Below are 15,027 nucleotides of genomic sequence, written 5' to 3'. Positions count from 1 at the left end.
TTTTTACTGTTCAAACTATACACGAAAGATCAAACAGCAGTCGGATGATCATGAGATACATCAGATTCTCCTTTGAAGAAAAAACTGGACAGACTATCCAAAGACTATCAACGCAAAAGAACTGTACCACTACTGTAACATAATAGCACATAGCAGACTGAAATCAGGGACTTTTTGGCCACATCAACATAATGTTCACCTACCAGCTGACTTACCCACTACTGCTACTAACTACTTTTTTTTTCTCTTTTCCAAAATATAATTCAGATTGAAGATTGGCCACTTTGCCACACTGGAACCGTTCCAGTGCTCATTTCATGGGCCCACGGGGACAGAAAATGGGCTTCCACAGAATAATCTTACAATAGCTGCTGCCGTCTCGAGGTGTGCTAAAAGGTGACTTTGAAGAGGAGATCAGCCAAATTAAAATGAGGTCAGGATTTTTTGATTTTGATTTAAGAAGTACCAAAACCTAGATTGCAATTTGTATGCTATACAACATTTTTTAGCGGCTCTGGACATGGTTATTTGAGGTTTGATGATATATTAATGTCTTCGATGGAATTCCATCTACTAAGCAATCTAACATGATTAGAAACAAAAAGAAGCGCTCGATAGCAAATAAAAAAACTGATGCCATAAATCATTTTTCTGACAGCCTTCATTAATGACACAGTGTGTTAAAAAATGGAGAGCAAGGCAAATATGTTTCTTTAAAAAAAAAAAGTTAATCAAACCTATCATAGAAGCCAGTATACAGAACTATAATTGTTCATGTTTTTATAGAGGATTGAACTTCATGCTGACTAAATGATCTGAGTCATTTAGTCAGCATGCAGTATGAATGTTTGGGACAGCTGTGCTCTACATTCTTCATCAGTTCAGTTCTTCATCATTGTATAAAATCAAAAAACAGCTTGTTGTAAAGTAGATATAGAAGCAAGCCACTGCTTGTTTCATGTAAGTCATATAAAAACAGACAAAATTATATTGCCTGCTTCGAACTACATGTAAGTTTTATGTCAGGTCAGAACCTAAATAAAGGTTTAAAACTACAGAAGACTTAAGTCAAAAACAATGCTTGATCCTTTAAGGACAGTAGTACAAGATGCTGTAGCAGCTAAAGCTTGTCATGGTGTATTAATGCAGTGTACTTGTAGAACGGCTACATGTCACCAAGGCTAACACAGAGGGACAGATAACCATTCACTCTCACATGCACACCTATGGGCAGTTTAGAAACACCAACAAGCATTTCTTTGGACCGTGGGAGGACACGGGGAGAACATGCAAGCTCCACACATCTTCTTGCTTTGATGTGGATTTTCTTTTGATGTTTTCTACAATGCAAAGAACGTTGAGAGGATTTTGAATTCAGTTTTCCGTTTCAGTTTACAACTTGACTGTAAAAGTAAATTAGCAAATCTGCATCAGATATTCTGTATATAGCACTGAGCTGCAAGTGCTCAGTGTGGAAGTGTTCAGAGCCCAAAACAGTTTAATTGTGGTACGACATCAGAAAGCAAAAACTTTATCAAACATGAGAAGAGTCCTGGCTACTGCATGTACTACTGCTTATGAGCACTAATTTACGATATAGTTGAAATTCTTCTGAACTATTACAATAAAGACACCGTGAGTTGCTGCACATGATATAAACACTACAATGGATTTCTGTCTATCAACAGTAATTCTAAGTAGACAGAGACAATGAATTTGCAAATACAGTTTTTTCTATCTGCATAAAACTAAAGGCATTGAGCATAATAGAATGACTGGCCAATGTCCAGACTGCACTGTATGTTGATGTGTGTGTGTGTGTATATATATATATATATATATATATGGAATATATTATGGAATGTCATTTAGAAAAATGCTGTATATATATTACAATAAAAGTGAATATATTCATTTAAGTTTCATTCAGTATATTATATACAAGTTTCATTTTATATATTTAAGTTCTAATAAATATATTCAAGGTCTGAGTTTCATTCATTCGTTAGAATGTGTGCATCAATGCACGAGGTACCATGAAGACGTTAAAAAAACAACAATGGCACAACAGCAGAATGTGTGAGTGTAAACGTTTTCATGCTAAAACCAAAAAGTTATGATTTAACTAATCTAACAGATGCTAACAGGTGAAATTATCCGAGCAGAGAGGAAACTTCATCCTTCACCTGCTGGGACTGAAGTGTGATCCTGTGAAAGATGAGGTAACACAGACGGACAGAATTATTCTCAGATGAAAAGGTATGTGTGTGTGTGTGTGTACATACCTCTGCATGCTTCCAGCTGGCCTGTAAGAACTTTCCGAATCTCTGACACCCACATATTTTTCACATCCATGGAAGGAGCCTAGGGAGGAATAAATACATACATAGATACACACAAACATAAATCAAGCACATATACACAACAAAAGCATCTTAACATTAATGCTGAGTGAGAAACTGATTGGAGAGGTGTGTGGTGCAACACTGCCCCCAAGAGCACACCTTGTGTATCATGGATTTCTTCCAGGAAGAATATTTCACTGAAATTACATCAGGGGGTCACATTAAGCAATAAAATAGACACATTATGCTTTATATAAATTCATTGCCATAAGGATATCATTTTCCAGTTCTTATATGCATGAATGTACAGACTTCTAAAAAGCACTCACAAACATATTTAGCAGTTTCATAAATACCCTAGCCTCCGTCATTATTATCTACAAAATACCACCTGTTATTGAATTATTTGCTCATTTTTGTACATTACTATGTTATTGCTGGTTTTTAAATGTATAATGCTGGTGTTGCGGCTGCTGAGCTACAGCCGGTACATGAAAGTAACTTCCAAGCTTAGAAAAAAGTCCCGCAACCAGCTGCCAAGAAACTGTTTAGGTTGTGACATGATTAATGGTTTCAGGAAGCAGAAGAAACCAAAAATTTTTGTTTGTTTTTTTTACTAAAAGAATGGCCTAATACAGTTTAAGAGGACTGAATTTTGAAGGCTCCTGTTGACCGAATAGCTAATAAACAAAAGAAATGTGACAAGAGACCAGAAGTAGATGTTTTTAGTAAAATCAGAAATAAAAAGGTAGAAATGTAGTACTGCTCCAAATAAATAAAGTGAGCTGGGTTCCATCACAGTTTCAGAGGAAAGGGTAAGCTGAATGAATCTGAACATAAAGCAGAAAGGAAAGGTTGCATCAACATACCTGGATGATGTAAACTTCCTCTCTGCCGTTGTACCAAACCTCAAACTTTTTGCTGTCGCCTTTGACATTCTCTGTGATCCCCACAGAACTCATCTGAACAGAAACAGGACACAGACACTGAGATTCAGTATGTTAGAGATGAACTCTGTCAAGTGATGCACTGAAAAAACTCCTTCATTAGCAGTCACACAATAAATACGCATTTTATATGTTATTCGGCACAACGCTCCCAAAGTATAACAGTCACTTAAGGTGATAATTATTTTCCAGGACATTAACAAACCAGAGTCATAAACTAAAGCCATTAAACGTCTCAGGCTAGCAGTATTCCCAAAATATTGCCATGCCATAAAGTAATGTGAATAAGCTTTGAGATTCCTATTTAAATACCAACTGTGAATTTATCATAATAACAAGTAGGGGTATACTAATAATAGTGGTAATCATGAGCTTAACTGCTGACCCCTCTTCACCCACAATACGACAAATGCATTTAGCTGAATTAATCTTATATCTTTAGATAAATTAAACTATTACAGACTTTGAGGCTTAGACGTCCTTTCTACTATCTACAGGACTTCACAGGCAACAAGTCTGTACAACTACTAGTGGATGCCACTGGCTATTTAGCAATATTCAGTTAAAAGGTTTGCTCCCTTAAAAAAAACAGTAGAATAGCTTCAAATAACCATCATTAAGTCCAAAATGATGTATTTTAATGGTATTAATAGGGTTACTCTATCCTAGTGGTTCTGAAACGTTCTCATTAATGAACTCTGTTTGGTTTTTGTCTGTTTTATAAAACAGCTTTTAATTATTATTTGCATAATTATGTGCATTATCTGGTACTTTTTAAAATTAAGCATCATCTTTATCTGCAATACTTAAAAGGAACTATTGAAGACAAATTAGTTGATGTTCTTCAATAAATAAATAAATAAATAAATAAATAAAAATGCCCCAGTAGTGGATAAATAACAACTATTGGGACCTATTGAACTCTAATCTAGTAGAGTTCAATAGATCCCAATATGTCATTTTAATCAGCTTTAAATGAGAAGGTGTTTGATATGTCCAATTTCGGTGCAGGCAACTGCAGGTGACAAATAAAGGCTTATTCATTCAAACAAAGTGCAGGCTATGCACACTTAACCCACACACATCCCCATCTTTATCTGACCTTGAGTGAGTGTTTGAAGCTGTAGGACGGGGTCTTTTCATGTCCATCGGTGGTCTCCTCTCGTTTCTTACAGAACAGCAGCATCTTGTCATACAGAAAGAGATGCCTCTGCATAGGCTTAAACCTCGCCAGGTCCTTCACCTAAGAGCAGGTAATCTGTCACTTATCACATGCGTGAATAACTGTATAACATTCAGAAATTAAATGTCAACCAAGGCCCATGACAGATGACCCTGTAGCATCACTCATATTGTTATTATTTAAGCAAACAAAAAAATGTTCGAACAAACCTGAATACATCAAAGGCACATGGGATGGGTTTGTATTTAGCTATACATATAAATGTTAATGACTGCATCACTCTAAGCTGTTTACGTTTTGTTTCCATTGTGTCTCGGTTATTAATCATCAACTGATAACATAAACAGCAGAACAGCATTGCGCTATAATGCCTTCCAAGGACAAACCTGAATGCTATGCTGCCTGTTTAAGTTGAAAAAGAGGCAATGAAATGCATGTCCTTCAGTTTAAATATGCTCTTCTTTGCCACGTACCCTTTCTTTCATTCTTTTGCTATGAAATGCTGGTATGTTCTATATCAATAGAGTTTTCTTGCTATCTCTCATCAACAGAGCTTGATCAAATATCTAGATGTGCTTGCATATGGTTTGATGTTGTTGGTAAAAATGTGTATAATAAACTACTGAAACGTATGCCTGTCTTTTCTGGTACTCTTCCCTTCAGACCCCGGGCAGTTGAAGCAAATGGCTGCCCCTTACATTGGTCCTGCCAGAGGACACTTCCTGTTGAAAGGTAGTTCCTCAAACCCTCAATCATGCTTGATCATAGGGGATCATCTGATTGTTTGGATTCCAGCTGCTGTACTATTATAGGGTCTTTACTCCGCAATATAAAGTGCTTTGAGATGGCTGGTTTGTGAACTGGTGCTACATAAATAAAACTGAATAGCCGGTCACAACAGATTTGGCAACCACAGCAGAGCTAAAAAAAAAAAAATGGAAATGAGACTTAACCAGAAATTCACTGACTGGAGCAGAACAATATGAGCTGAACACACAAAGTATCAAAGGCACTTGGGATGGGTTTGTATTTAGCTATAGATATAAATATTAATGACTGCATCACTCCAAGCCACTTTAGCTTCGCTTCCATTGTGTCTCGGTTATTAATCATCAACTGATAACATAAACTGCAAAACAGTATTGCATCATAATGCTTCCAAGGACAAACTTGAATGCTATGATGGTTCTTTATGTTGAAAAAGAGGAAATGAAATACATGTTCTTCATCTTAAATACACTCGTCATTTTTTCCAATGATTCGCTATGAAATGCTGGCATGGTTTAGCCCACCCTGAGTTTTGGCCTCCTGCTGGCTGTGCTCTTGCATTCCTTATTTAGCGATTTCTGTATCAATGATAGAGGTGCCTTGCTATTTCTCATCAAGAAAGCGTGATGATCTTCTCTAGATGCGCTTGCTTATGGTTTGGTTGTGCTTTGGACACAACTGATCCGGTTTCCACAAAGTGTTTTAGAGTGACCATAATTTGACACATCAAATTATGGAGCTCTTGTTTCCTCAGAAAGGGATGGCAGTAGGGATGGGTATTGATAAGATTTTCACGATTCCGATTCCATTTTCGATTCTGTTTAACGATTCGATTCTCTATTGATTCTCTTATCGATTCTTTTTTAAAAACACTAAGGTCGAATAGCTTAGAACTTTGTTTTACATCTTCTCTTTAAACAAGATAGAAATTTAGGAGTAACATGGCCTTACAAACCTAGCAGTGAGATCTTAAGAGATCCACAGCCTACGGCTCTTTAATGTGGTGTCACAGGGTCCCCGGGAAAAAAATTGTAAATGTAAAATAATAAAATAAATATTCTTCTGTAGCAATAACAAAGTATAACATAAATTATTCTGCAGCAATTACACAAGAATATCCAGTAATGTTCCTGCCTACAATTAAACACATTCACTTACTGAAAATCGGGGGCATCTGCTGTGGCAAATGGGTGCAAGCCTTTGACCACAAACTTAGTCACTGCTCGGTGACATTCGTCTATCCTGGCCTGAAAGGAGACGCTACTGGTAGACTGCAGCGAGAACTGCCAGCATCTGAGCCAGCCAGACTCTGTCTGTCTCTCTCATCATGGTCACCTAAATGCACAGTAATGGCAGGTTTGTAATAAGGCAGATCGCGCTAACATAATATGCACTGTTAGTTGATTATTTACCTGCCTCAACAAGAACCGGTTTTCGATACCCATCCCTAGCTTTTAAACAGACTAAAACACATGGTGGGCCTCTCTGGTGCTGTACATAACTGGTTCACTTCCTATCTCTCTGACAGATCTTTTATGGTGAGTATGGATACATGCTCCTCTAAGATCCATAAATGACATTGGTGTGCCTCAAGGGTCGGTTCTCGGCCCTGTTTTTTAATTTTATATGTTGCCTCTCGGCAGTGTCATCAGGAGGCATGGAGTGAACTTCCACAGTTACGCTGATGACACGCAGCTGTACATCTCCGTGTCTCCTGATGACACCAGACCAATGGATGCCCTTTTTAACTGTATCTTGGATATAAGATCTTGGATGGCAGAAAACTTTTTACAGCTTAACCAGGACAAAACTGAAGTTTTAATTGTCGGTCCTGAGGCTCAGAGAGAGAAACTCTTGTCTAAATTAGAGGCATTTTCACTATGCCCTTCACTACAAGTGAAAAACCTGGGTGTTATTTTTGACTCTGAGCTTGGTTTTTATCCCACATGTTAAACATGTAACCAAAATTGGATTTTATCATCTAAAAAATATAGCCAGAGTCCGCCTATTCTCTCTGGGCCAACACAGAGATGCTGATGCTGCTTTTATTACCAGTCGCATTGATTACTGTAATGCCCTGCTCTCTGGTCTTCCTAAGAAGAATATTTCAACTTTACAACTTTTGCAAAACTCGGCAGCTCGTGTGCTGACGAAGACCAGAGCGGGCCACATTACACCGGTTTTAGAATCGCTGCATTGGCTCCCCGTGTGTTTCAGGATCGATTTTAAAGTTCTTTTATTGGTTTTTAAATGTCTTATGGTCTTGGGCCTTCTTATCTCTCAGATCTGCTTTTACCATACGAACCCTGCGTATCCTGAGGTCCTCTGGTACTGGCCTTTTGATTGTCCCTAAAGTCAGGACACATACTCACGGAGAGGCAGCTTTTCAGTGGTACGGTCCTCGTCTGTGGAACAGCCTGCCGGAGGAGCTCAGGGCCGCAGAGAACGTGCATGTTTTTAAGAACAGGCTCAAGACCCACCTTTTTAATTTAGCTTTTACTTAGCGTTTATTTATTTTTTATGCTTATTTATTCTATCCTGTATTCTATTATTAATTTAGGATTTACCTAATATTTATTGATTTTTTTCTTCATTTTTTAATCTTCTTACTATTTATTTATATTTATATTATATTTATCCTGTTCTTATTTTTTTATCATTTTACCCATATCTCCAGTGTTTCCTCGGAGGGCGCTCTCTGCACCGGGGCTGTTATTGACCGTGGCTGCTGGGTCTCTGGGGTCCTCTCAGCCTGGTTGGGGGGCTCCTTGGCCTCCCTCCTGCTGTGTGCCCAGCCCGGAGGCTGCGGTCTGTGACCGGCTCCCGGTGCAGACGGCTCTCTGTTATAATGTTTCCTCACTTGGCTCATGCGAGCCCAGCCCAATTTTTACTCTTTAAGTGTGCGCGTGTGTGTATGTGTGTGTGGGTGGGGGTGGGGGGATATATGTGTATTGAGAGTGTGGGGAGTGCGTTGGAGGGTGGGGTGGGCTGCTTTTAACTATGTAAAGCACTTTGTGCTACATTTTTTCTGTATGAAAAGTGCTTTATAAATAAAGATTGATTGATTGATTGATTGATAGCTGGCAGCATAAAATTGTTCACAGCAGCACCCTCTTTGCAACTGTTTTCCACTGGCAACAATCAGCAGTCTCCAGCAACCACTCGTCAACCAGTCAGGTAATCTCTGACTGGTCTCTTATTTGCTTTTATTGCACTCTGAAATATGTGAAGCTAAGAAGGATGTATTTATTTTTCTTGCATCTTAATGAATGTAAAGTATCCAGACTTGTTCATTGCGACTAACTAATGTTAAGGTAAACGACAGGACATCCATAGGGCAATATTCAACACTGGTAAAACAGGAGTGTGGGAATTTACTTTGCTGTGGCCTTTCTTGTGGTCAGTCCACACATTGAAGGATCCCTGCATCAGCAGCTTCCCCAGTTCACTCAGATTTCCCTGCAAACATCAAAAGACTGTCAGATCTGTGAAACACATTTTTTTTTTTTTTTGGGGGGGTGTCATAACTATTCGCAGTAGTAAATGTTTTAATACAGCTTCAGTTCGGTTATGGCACAAAAAGTTGGCAACAAAAGCTCATTATTTAAGCATACTTTTTGTATGAACAGTACAACACTTCCATGTGTTAACAATGATCTGAATGCACATGCTGGCACTGGTAAGATACCCCCAGTGATATGTAACTCCACCCACGCCCAGTCAATCACAACTCATTTAAGGGAAGAAGGAATTTGGATGTTTGCCAAGCAAACATCTTAGCCCAGATATCATCTATGAGGAGACCTGAATATGGCAGGTCACAAAAGATTCCCATTAAACCTGCTAAAACTTGAAGAGTTATTCTAAACCTATATTTTGCAAACCTGGTGTGCAAAAGCTGTTGAGACTTGCCCAAAAACTCTGTTTTTACTTTATCCCTAGTTAGGTACATTCAGTGCTAAACTTGTATTAGAAAAGAATAGCATTAGTAGTGTGAAAAAAAAACAAAAAAATCTGCTGATTAAACATATTTGATTCAGGTTTTAACACTGAATTTATGGTGTGACCAGTGACTTTTAAAGATGTAAGCAACAGACATTGTTTGTTGTTGTTTTTATGGGAATAAATGGTTTACATGATACTGACTTTAATCACAAAAACATGTACTACTGCATAACTAAATAGATCCATCTTATGATGTACATGTTTTTCCAGGTTTCTTGAACTACGCTCTTGGCAGGGATGAAAAGTCTTTCAAATGGCACAGCAAGCCAAAAACATAGGAAAGAAAACATAGGAAAACACTTTTAGAAAAAGTCCATCATCCACATTCTGGAACATGTGTTTCAGTGTTTCCTGTTCATCAATAGGCTCTATGACAAAGAGGATTCCAATTTTGCTCACTAAAATATTTCAAAAAGCGAACACTTTCCATTAGATCACTTTTTCACATGACTGTACCACAAGGGGAAGGTGACAAGTTATAGTAATCTGATTGCTCTAAAGTGAAGAAAGTCATGTCAGTTGACACCACATGGTGAATTAGAGGCTGAGTAACGAGAGTGGAATAACAGCCCTCTAACTCAAGTTCGTTTTCACAGTGTAAATCATTCAGAACTTTAATGATGATGATGATGACTACTGTACACTGACCTCAAAGCCAGTGATTGCTATCTGGTGCATGGAGTCATTGACAGACTTAATGATGTCCAGCATGGTGGCTAAAGCCTCCTCCAACTCAGCCATCCCCTCACCGTTACTGCATTTTAACATCTCCTGTTAGACGGGAAAGTGGAAGTGGTTTAGAAAGATCAAGGGCACAAAATACAAACCAAAGAAAGAGAAGAACAGAGGAGCAAATAAACTTTATGTCAATCTTGATGTAGAATCATAGTTAATGACAAATTCCCTATCTTTAGGACCGCCTTCTTTTGTCAGTCCATATCAGAAATATAACCCTTCTGTCTAACAGTGACGTGGAACAAAAATCACATGCACTTATCATCATCATTATTATTATTATTATTATTATTATTAATTATAGGGTCGATTCTTGTATCTCCCTCTTATCAGGACATGCCAATGGCCCAATGAAAAAGGCATCAGATTATTCAAAATGCTACAACAGTTCCACATTGCTACATTGAACATGGCTAATATTTCACCCAACTATTGTTTAAGAAAATGACAGATTTCTTGCCATAAATATAACAGTTCATATAATTTCTTGGGTTATGCGAATAGTATAATTATTTGGACTGAATTGACTGGATATCAATATTTCTAAAGTCCCAAAGAGGAGGAGAGCAGAAGGGGAGGAGAGAAGATGCAGGTGCAAGGCAGAATTAATAATAAACACAGACTGAGATAACAGGGCTATCACGTTGTGGATATCAGCTCATTTTCCAGGAACAGTTCCTCTAGTATTGAATAAACCATCACTCTGGTTGTGTCACAGGTTTCTTTTTCTTTATTTATTTTCCATTCTCACCAACAATTGACTCAATGGGAATTTTTTTATTATTTTTTTTACTTAAAATAAATGAAATCAATGACTTAGCAAGCTTCAGTGGTGATGAAGGTTTTTCTTTAGGTTCAGGATGAAATGTAAGTGACTAATAAAAGGTTTTTCATATTCTTGCTTCTGTTATATTTTATAAAAAGTAAAAATGTTTTTTTTTTGGTTAGGCTGACCAAAAAAAGAAGAAAAATCAAATACTTGGTAGTTTAATTATCTTTTAAATTAAATTATTCATGGTAAATAGAGACTGGATATCTATTAGAAGCATGATAACTAGCCTAATAAATACAAAGAATAAAAAATAACATTAATGTACCGAACTAATTGGTTAGTTCCTTTTAAATTACATCTTATAACCACATAACACACCTTCAGCATGAGTTGGTATTTGGTGATCCTCTGGACAGGCTTCAGCAGGTAGGCATCCAGAGACAGTTTGTGATCCAGCTTCTTCTGGCATTCCTGTTCTCACAAACCAAATGTTGTTGATCAAGAAGTGGCACGTGAAGCCTCATCGAACTCTAACCTGTTACAGCTGCATTGTGAGGTTAAGTCACCAAACAGAACACCAACATTGTAGGTGCTGTGCTCTAAAGTCTTTCTCAGAGGCCAATAGCATGAAGCATTACTTAGGGTTCAGTGAAACAACTTCAGGGTTCGGCCTAGTTTTTTAACAGATTTGTAAAGTTAGCTACCATCTCAGATTAGTTTAAGAAGAAGTTGTAGAAATCAACTAACAGTTGTAGTCACCTGAAATTGTGTGTGTGTGTGTGTGTGTGTTTGTGTGTGTGTGTGTGCGTATGTGTGTGTGCGTATGTGTGTGTGCGTATGTGTGTGTGTGTTTTACCTGAAAAAACAGGCTGTCCCCACACTGCCTCCAGAGGATTTCAGAGCGTGGTTTATTCTGACAATACTTTTCATACACCTGAAGCTCTTCTTTCTGAGAGCACAAAGACATGTCCAAGTGAGAAGAGGGAAGGCTATTTGGTTTCTCAGTTTCTGTTCAATTCAATCTTTAGTTTTAAAAGTTTGCCACCTTTCTATGAATTTATATGAATATTAAAGGAACCCTCTAGGACATGAATCGAGACAACAAATTTGTTGTGCAAAAATAGAGTGAACATCTTTGTAATTTCGCATGTTATCTGAATAAAAACAACCGTACAACAATACAAAGTATTGGACTTTAAAACCTGCAGAAAAAGGTTCCAACTAAAAAACTAGACTTATGATAGATCTATGATAAATGGCTCACCTGAAGTCTCTGTGTATTAGTACTTTTAGAACTTCAAATCTGTAAGTTAAAGACTTGGCTCCTCCCCGACTTGGGAAATTAGATTATGTGTGCAGTAACTTCTCACTATTATGTAAATAGATTTTTAACATAAAAACTTACAGCTTTGTGTGTTTTCTTAAGTCTCTGTTGATGGATTTCACACAAACCAAAGACAACACAATAAGTATGTCAATGCTAAGCCTGAACAAATTCTATTCACAGTATCAGATCTCCCTGTTTCAAAGAATGGAAGGTCTGGTTTTACCTGTCTAATGGTAACTAGATGACAAAAGATTATGGCTTTGAATAACTATCATTGCTCTATATTGTTGTTAAGTCTCAGCCCATGAATAGATGCCAATCATCTGTGACAAAAATCTGCTTCTCCTTACTTTCTCTACATGCCCAGTGAAGTGCGAATTTGCGCCAGTAATCAGACTCCTTGCCTGTTAGCCCGCAGACCTTTAATGAAGATCTCATTACTCTTTATCTGCCTATTTTTGAAGAATTGTCAAGTCTCGACCTTTAACTTCTTTTGTAAAAAATAAATAAATAAAAATGGCTATCTCCATGCCACGTCTCAGCCTTAAAGACGTTTAAGGTTTACAACCTGAGGTCCTGGCAAGGAATTCAGTTTCCAGACACCGGATTCTGGAGGGTGTCTATTTTCAGTTTCACCTGCAAAACCTGAAAGGTTTCATTAGTTCCTGTCCTCAGATCCTTCGGGTACCTTTTCTCATATTTCAAAGCAGCATTTGGTTCACTGGACTGAGGAGTTGATACTTGGAAACTGGAATAAATGTTTGCTCTGTCAATGTGTGAATTGTTGGCTGGACATTTTTTTTCACATTAAAGAACAACAATATATGTCATTCCAAATGTTGCTAGTGAGAGACATATTTTTTCCATTATGTCATTAGTTTCTCAGATATGGCAGGAAAAGTATTCAAGTGTCCCTGGTGTGGGTGCATTTAAAGTAAGAGCAAAATATATCATGTTATTCCTTGTACTGTTAAAAGTGCACTGTTATAGCCATGGAGAAAAAAGTAACCACTAACGTAAAGGAAGTACTAATATAAACCCTTTTACAGGTACTTGTGGGTATTTCTAAATACCCACTCTTTTCAGAAAACAGGTTCCAACCAGCTCTGGTTTCTCTGCACAGTTCTCCAGCTCCATGAGGAATGTCCTGCAGAAAATACATGAAAAAAAAGTAAGAAAACAATACACATTGCATCCCAATTACTTAAAACGAATTAGGTGTATGCAAATTACATAATCTTTAGGTCTAGTTACTTTAGTCTTTTAATTAGATCTTAGTTAAGTTGGTAAATCTAACTAATCATCAAAGTGATCTGTTAAGAGATGTCGTACTACCATTGAATTCATGAAATAATAAAATCTCTCAGCATATGATATGTTTTCTGTTTTCTACTGTCAGTAAAACACGAGATTTGCAAATCAGTGTATTCTGTTTTTAAATACATTTTACACATTTTCTCAGGTTTTGATATTTAAATAAATTCACAGAGATACATATACTGATATGAACCACACATGATTGCCTTAACAAGAAGCAATGGGGAGGTGTGGTTTGTGTGCAGTGCATGCTTTGACTTCCTGTTAGTCCAGTTTTTTTAGAAATTCTTTAGGGAGAGCTTTCGGTTTAAAATTACAGGATTACCTGAGTGCAACCGGTATATCATTTAATAGTACAAACTGACAGCTATTTGAATGATGCACATTTGGCATCAAGTGAAATATGTTTCTCCAGGCAAAAGATACTTTAAGAGAATGCACATTACCAGTCACCTGGTAATCCTTTAAAAGAGGAGTTGTTCATATATCACAGTTTTCTGTGATATATCTTTGCTGACATCAGTGTTTCCAAGTTATAGTTGTGTATATGTCGAGGCCAATGCCAAAATAAAGTAAATTCCACCTACTTGTTGTGAAATTCATATATCTCCGGCAGGTTTCCAAACAGCACATCTCTTTTGTTCTCCAGTGATGGTGGCATGAGGTGGCTAAGCTCAGAGTTATTCAGCTCTGCAAAATAACCCTGGGAATCAGGGTGAGAGGGAGGGTCAAAAAATGAAATAATAAAGAAACAACAGCGAAATGTAAAAATCAGTCAGTCTCACTTCAGAGACATCAGTATAAAAAAAACAAATACACTAAAAAAATACTTTTGCACTGCTCCTTTTTTGATTGAGAAACGAATTACATTTACTGCATTACATACCACAGCATTGTACAAGGGTGTAGTCACTTCTGCATTGCTTTTTCTTTACATTTTCTTTGCACTACTTTTGCAGTGGCAGGAAACTGAGAGAATGTCAGTCTAGATCCAATGTGTATGAAAACAATAGGTAAACTGTGTCTACCTAGAATGATCCTTTAACAGTTAAAGAACTTTTTAAAATTCTATAACAATTCTGGGAGATGATTAGAAGATTTAAGGACTGTTTACTGTAGTAGCTTTGTTCTCAAGATGTAAAACAGGTGCAATTCCAAGTAAGCAGTTCAGGTCGGCAGCTTTTTGGATGCAAATAAGCCACAACCATGTAAAATGGATACAAAGATCTCAGTCACTTGACATACTATACCTCCATGATGCTTTGCAGCTCCTCAACATACAGCCTTTCTGTTTCAATTAGTTCAGTCATGATATGCCTGCAAACAGAAAAAACTTTTTTTTTCTTATCACACTGACTAAACTAAAAAATAAGCACAGGGAGTCACTTGTGTTCACCAGTCTTCACATGTATTGTATGTATTTGCAGTCTGATGTTGATGCACTGAGTTAATTGCTATAAAATTAGTTATAGGTAGCCAATGTGGGCAGAGGGTAGATTTTTATTCAACTACACGATTTCTTGACATTCCATGGAATGTTTATGTCTACTACAAGTCCATGCGTGTTGCATTTTAAAGATTGATCTGAAGTCAGTATTTAGAACAAGAGACACTGAGTAATCCATGAC

At 37.3% G+C, this 15,027-nt stretch overlaps 1 protein-coding gene across 8 annotated transcripts in view; it reads right to left on the bottom strand.

The window, feature by feature from the left end:
- mcf2l2 (MCF.2 cell line derived transforming sequence-like 2) overlaps window positions 1-15,027 on the bottom strand; it is a 109,034-nt gene that overhangs the window by 37,472 nt on the left and 56,535 nt on the right. For all 8 annotated transcript variants that reach the window (XM_040039806.1, XM_040039807.1, XM_040039810.1 and 5 more), the window contains exons 16-25: window positions 14,650-14,716; window positions 13,987-14,102; window positions 13,160-13,229; window positions 11,612-11,704; window positions 11,134-11,226; window positions 9,897-10,019; window positions 8,622-8,702; window positions 4,395-4,535; window positions 3,215-3,307; window positions 2,286-2,364 (exon numbers count right to left, since the gene is read on the bottom strand). In XM_040039806.1, coding sequence (XP_039895740.1) covers window positions 2,286-2,364; window positions 3,215-3,307; window positions 4,395-4,535; window positions 8,622-8,702; window positions 9,897-10,019; window positions 11,134-11,226; window positions 11,612-11,704; window positions 13,160-13,229; window positions 13,987-14,102; window positions 14,650-14,716 — 956 coding nt within the window. The remainder of the gene's footprint in view (window positions 1-2,285; window positions 2,365-3,214; window positions 3,308-4,394; window positions 4,536-8,621; window positions 8,703-9,896; window positions 10,020-11,133; window positions 11,227-11,611; window positions 11,705-13,159; window positions 13,230-13,986; window positions 14,103-14,649; window positions 14,717-15,027) is intronic.

This window comes from Simochromis diagramma, unplaced genomic scaffold, assembly GCF_900408965.1.
Source record: "Simochromis diagramma unplaced genomic scaffold, fSimDia1.1 OVJJ01000026.1, whole genome shotgun sequence".
Taxonomy (NCBI): domain Eukaryota; kingdom Metazoa; phylum Chordata; class Actinopteri; order Cichliformes; family Cichlidae; genus Simochromis; species Simochromis diagramma.
The sequence above is the reverse complement of the archived record's forward strand: the minus strand, read 5'-3'. Positions and strand labels throughout refer to the sequence as shown.